This window comes from Barbus barbus (genome assembly GCF_936440315.1).
Source record: "Barbus barbus genome assembly, chromosome: 13".
In the NCBI taxonomy this organism is placed as follows: domain Eukaryota; kingdom Metazoa; phylum Chordata; class Actinopteri; order Cypriniformes; family Cyprinidae; genus Barbus; species Barbus barbus.
Window position 1 is genome coordinate 190,001 of NC_136741.1, and position 5,000 is coordinate 195,000.

The 5,000-nt window shown below is 41.0% G+C and overlaps 2 protein-coding genes across 3 annotated transcripts in view; both read right to left on the reverse strand.

Annotated features, from left to right (window-relative positions):
- The window catches only part of LOC306878944 (AP-1 complex subunit mu-2), a 10,709-nt gene extending 9,095 nt beyond the window's left edge, over positions 1-1,614 (reverse strand). Inside the window, exons 1-2 of the mRNA XM_079431569.1 lie at positions 1,443-1,614; positions 914-1,070 (exon numbers count right to left, since the gene is read on the reverse strand). Of these exons, the coding sequence (XP_079287695.1) occupies positions 914-1,070; positions 1,443-1,484 (199 nt within the window). The 5' untranslated portion in view covers positions 1,485-1,614. The remainder of the gene's footprint in view (positions 1-913; positions 1,071-1,442) is intronic.
- Positions 1,615-3,539: 1,925 nt separating this feature from the next.
- Positions 3,540-5,000, reverse strand: part of ldlrb (low density lipoprotein receptor b) — a 17,597-nt gene continuing 16,136 nt past the window's right edge. For both annotated transcript variants that reach the window (XR_013784978.1, XM_079431556.1), the window contains exon 18: positions 3,540-4,760. Coding sequence is in view for 1 of the 2 variants with exons in the window: in XM_079431556.1 (XP_079287682.1) it covers positions 4,725-4,760 (36 nt within the window). In the remaining variant the exon portion in view is untranslated. The remainder of the gene's footprint in view (positions 4,761-5,000) is intronic.

Sequence of the window (5,000 nt, forward strand, 5' to 3'; positions counted from 1 at the left end):
TATTGGCAGGTTAAGTTTAAAGAGGTCATGAACTGAGAAACCAGAATTCCCTTGATCTTGTGACAGATTAAGAGGTCACTGTACTATAAAACATCCTGTAAGTTTCAGAACTCACAACTTTCTTGTTAGTCTACAAACAGTTTATATCAGAAACATCAGCTTGTGGAATATTCTACTCTGTGATGTAATAATGTGTATAAGCTCCGCCTCCACAGAAGATGATCAACACCTGCTTATACATCACTGCCTGTTTAGCCCCGCCCACCGATTCATGCATGTAGTGTTTATGAGAGAGGCTAACGAAGGTCTACACAGAAACCAAACGATAAAGTGGCGGTGCCACGCTGTGGAAAAACAGTGTTTGCATGGCCTTCCTTCTGATCACAATGTTACGAAAAAGCAGATGAACTTATTTTTAATGATCCAGACTGCATCAGTAAGAACTTGGTCTTTTTACCGCGGATTCGTTTACAAACAAGGCACAATTCTATGCAGGATTTTCAGAAAGATTGAAACTAAAAGACGAAGCTGTGTGATTATATTGGATCTGACGGTAATATCACAACAACTGTGTGTAACTGCTTTCATTACGTGATCACTATTGCTTTGTCTGTTAAACAGATTGTTTGATATGTTCTGAGTTATGTATTTTTGACCATCAGCATCCATCTGTGAGGAACATACACTGTCAATCATACCCAGCTATCAGCCAATCACAGCAGGGGGCGTGTCCTTCTGAGTCTACAATCCTCCAGGCCTCTTCTAACAGAGCGTTCTGATGAGGGGGGTCAAAACAGCACAGAAAATAGACTATTACTTCTAAATTATGATGTTTTGTGATCTTGATAACATTATAAGTGGAGCTCAGAGAACAATACAAAGTACATTGTGAAGTTTGTGATGAAAAGGATACAGTACAGATTGCTGTGTTTGATCCACAGGAAGTGGACGTTGCCGTGTGACATCACAGGGCAGAGAAGCCCCTCCTCTTCCTGTTGCATCAGCAGGGTGAAGAAGTGGTCGATCTCGGACATGTCAACATCACCTTTGTAGTTGCGGCATATCAGCACCTGATGGGAGGACATGCATGTCAAAGTATGACAGACCGCTTTCATTTCATCATTTAGGATCACCATCTGCACGTCCACAACAACACAGAGAGACTCTTCTAAACTCCTTCCTGTCTGGAGAGGAAATGACCTCTGCTCATGTCCTAAAACAGCTCATTCAGTGTTTCTACAGTGGTCAGCGGGATTAATTAAAGCACTTTCAAAAGAAGTCAAATACTGCTGTATGACATTATTAACTAAAGACCCGCTGTTTCTCTGTTGTTGTTGTTATTGTCGTGAAGCAGACAGCTGTAGTACTCACATGTGATTAAATCAGGTGAATCTAATCTACTAATATCGTCAATAAAGTCGCTCATTAAGAGTCATAATTACCTTCCCCTTCAGATCCAGCACGAACACAGCTGACGCAGACATGCTCTAACGCGTATAAAGTCACCCGGATCAGGGTCAGAAGAGGTCAGACCAGTTTAAAACAGAGCTGGTAACATTCCCGAGTTTAGCGGAGAGTTATGATCTCATCTCGATCGCCAGTTCCTTGTCCTGCGCGGTGACGTCACGCAGCGCCAGGTAAACGCGTGCCGAGATCACGTGACTGCGCAGGTGCGCCGGTAGAGGGCGACATCGACCCACCTTCAGCAGGTGAGACTGCTCTCAATCCCCTCAAAACTCAACCTTGAAGCTGCTGAACGCGTATGTAGGCAAATTCTATATTTTGTGTATAAGAATTAATAATAATAAATTAATTCAGTAGTGCAGTTTCTAACCCTCTCCTTCACCACAAACACACTGACAGAGAAACGCTTGTGTTTATTATTAAGAGTCCTGCTGAACTTGCTCATCTGTGGAAGATGCTTTTTTCTGTTAAAAACTGTTTGAATTTTATTATTATTACAGTAATACAAAACAAAAAGCTGTACAAATTTAGAGTGTAAGATGCTTTTAAACGTCTGTTAAAGATATTTTATGAATGAGGATTTTACACGCTGTGTGTGTGTGTAATAATATTATATTGCATATTTGTTATGTGTATTTTGTATATCCTGGCCAGGACACTCCTGTAAAAGAGACTTTTGGTCCCAGTGAGGTTCTCTCCTGGTTAAAGGTTGTGTGCTTCTACACAACACTGTGTTTCTGTTAGACTTCAGCTGCTTTGGGAAGGAGATCTGATCTGATCTGATGGGATTCAGTAACCGCTCGTGAAGTGTTGTTTGGTGTCCAACAGCTCCTCCTCCTCCTCACTTACCTGATCATCAGTCCTTACAGATTCAGCTCCACACTGTTTACACTTAACTAGATGAGCTTTATATCAATTATCTCGTTAAAAATAACTCTAATTTATACAAAACTGGCCATGAAGTATATATCAAATAACAGTAGATCACAGCAAAGAAAGAAGTCCTGCATGAAAATCTCAAAGGTACAAATAACAAAAAGATCCAGTGTCTCAAAGTCTGCATGGGATTACATCTCAGTTTATCATCGTCATGACAACACACAAGACACGCCCCCTGCAGCATCACAGCTATGGTGCGAGATTGTAACTCCGCCCGTCGCGTTGGACCTGACCAATGAGATCGTCAGAATGAAAATAATGTAGCGTTCTGAGCTCCTGATTGGACGGCATCATTATTCACCTGCACACTGAGATCCTCAGCAGAAAATACAGGATGACTGCGAATAATCTGCACTGTTCCACACAGATGGTCCTGTGACAGACGCTTTAAAAAGCAGAACTGCTGCTGAATTTGGATTCTAAACTCACACCTAAACTTAACTCTACTGTATGAGGAATCGGTGGATTAATGTCTCTCTCACACACACACACACACACACACGAGGAGCTTTCATGAGTGTCAAACTCAGACCTTCAGAGCAGCTCACAGATGAAGAAAAACAAGCAATTATTATCAATGAGCAACAATATTAGCAGAATACTGAATTTCAAGAGTAAACCAAACAATAAACAGTTGTTTACCTCCAGAAAATGGAAAAAAGTCATTTACATTTATGGTTCTAAATAAAAGCAAAAATAAATATGGTTTATGAATTACAGCTGATTCTTAGTGTCACGTGTGTATCAGTGTTTGTGTGATGAAGATTGTTCTCATGTCCGGTCGAACAGCATGCCATGCATTACTGCAGATCTGAACACCACATCCACATGACTTCATATCCCTCATCACCTGGATTCAACAGACTTCCTCTGATTCATGAAGAAAGCATCTGAAGACATGGATTAAATACTGCAGCAGAGAGTGAAGAGCTCATGAAATAGGCATAGATGAGTGAATGTGAACAAGTGTTTAATAATGAATGGATGGAGGGCTGTAGAATCATCAGCATGATGCTCCTGATAGAACAGGACTAAACCTGCCCAGAAAACTGGATGAAAGTGAATCTCAGACCGACACTTGAATAAAACACCAGAGAGAACCACAGCAGCATCAAGAAATCAAGACAAACAGATTTCTGGGTTCAAAATGTGCATTTATTGAAAAACAATGTCAAAAACAGCAGAGTTGTTTCTTTGGGAGTCATTTGTTTCTCTAAACATGTAGAACATTCAGATCACTGGACCATCAGTCCTGAGATATAGGAGCGGGTTCATCTGATCGTCACAAGAGTAAAACTGACCCATCAGCAGTAACAGAATGAGAATACATTAACATTCACCCGTCTGGTCCAACAGCTTCTCCTTCACATTTGTGTTTCATCCTTCATTAACGTATAAAAGTCCCTGAATGACGCACAGGTTCATTCCCTCGGTAGTGCACATCGATTTCTGGAGGACATTTCAACATCACATCTGATAAACAATACATTTAAAAGATAAAAGAATAAATAAGAGTGTTCTTCGTACAAAGTCTTGGGTTTAAGACGGTGTGATAAAGGCGAGTATCTACAGAGACTAACCTGCAGATGTTCGAGGAGCGTTGGTGTCGATCCTTCAGAAAACATGCCGCACAAGCCTGCTAATAAACAAGCCGTGCGCTACAACAACACTCTAACGGACCGTGAGGTCAGAGGTCAGCTGAATCTCCCTGAGCACCGAAGGCATCAAAGGCATTCAAACATTGACACACGATGCACAGGCACCATGAGAACTCAATCTACACGCCTGAGCAAACGAAGCGCAGCAGTAACAGAATTACATTATTTACATTATTACTCCAGCAGCAGCGCTGGGCATTCACACATACAAGCACTGCAGCAAAACACAGTCAAAGATTGTTCAAGTGCGTCTGTGAAGGAGAAACATAAATAAATCTGTGACAGTCAACATATATAGTGCAAGAAGAGAGAGACACTCTAAGATCATTTAAATATCATAAAGTGGTAATACCTTCAAGAAGAGGATCTTAAAAGCTTACAAATCACAAATGAAAACAGCGGCGTGTTTGTAGCAAAGCCACAGACTCCTGAAGAGTCTCTGTTTGAGATCTTCTGCTCTTCACCTGTGATGATGTCTGTTAGACAGGAGTGTGTGTGTGTGTGTGTGTGTGTGTGTGTCTCTTCATTCCTTATATCATACAGGCATTATAAAAATCAGGGCTGATCCTGGAGTTATTTCACACACGAGGATGAGAGTTTCCTTCAGCTGACTGTTAAAGCTTCAGAGCAGCATTAAAGTGATCTTGAGCTTCTGGAGGAGCGTCAGGCTGTGTCTTCATCCATACTGATCATCTGACACTGAGACACAAACACACACTCATTAAAGGGGTCATGAACTGAGAAACCAAAATTTCAAAAAAATTCCCTTGATCCTGACATTTAAGAGGACATTGTACTATAAAAACATCCTGTAAGATTCAGAACTCAAAACTTTCTCCTTAGTCTAAAAACAGCTTATACTGAAGACAGTCTGCCAAAATTAGATGCAGGATCTTCAAAAAGATTGAAACTAAAAGACGACGCTGTGGGATTATATTG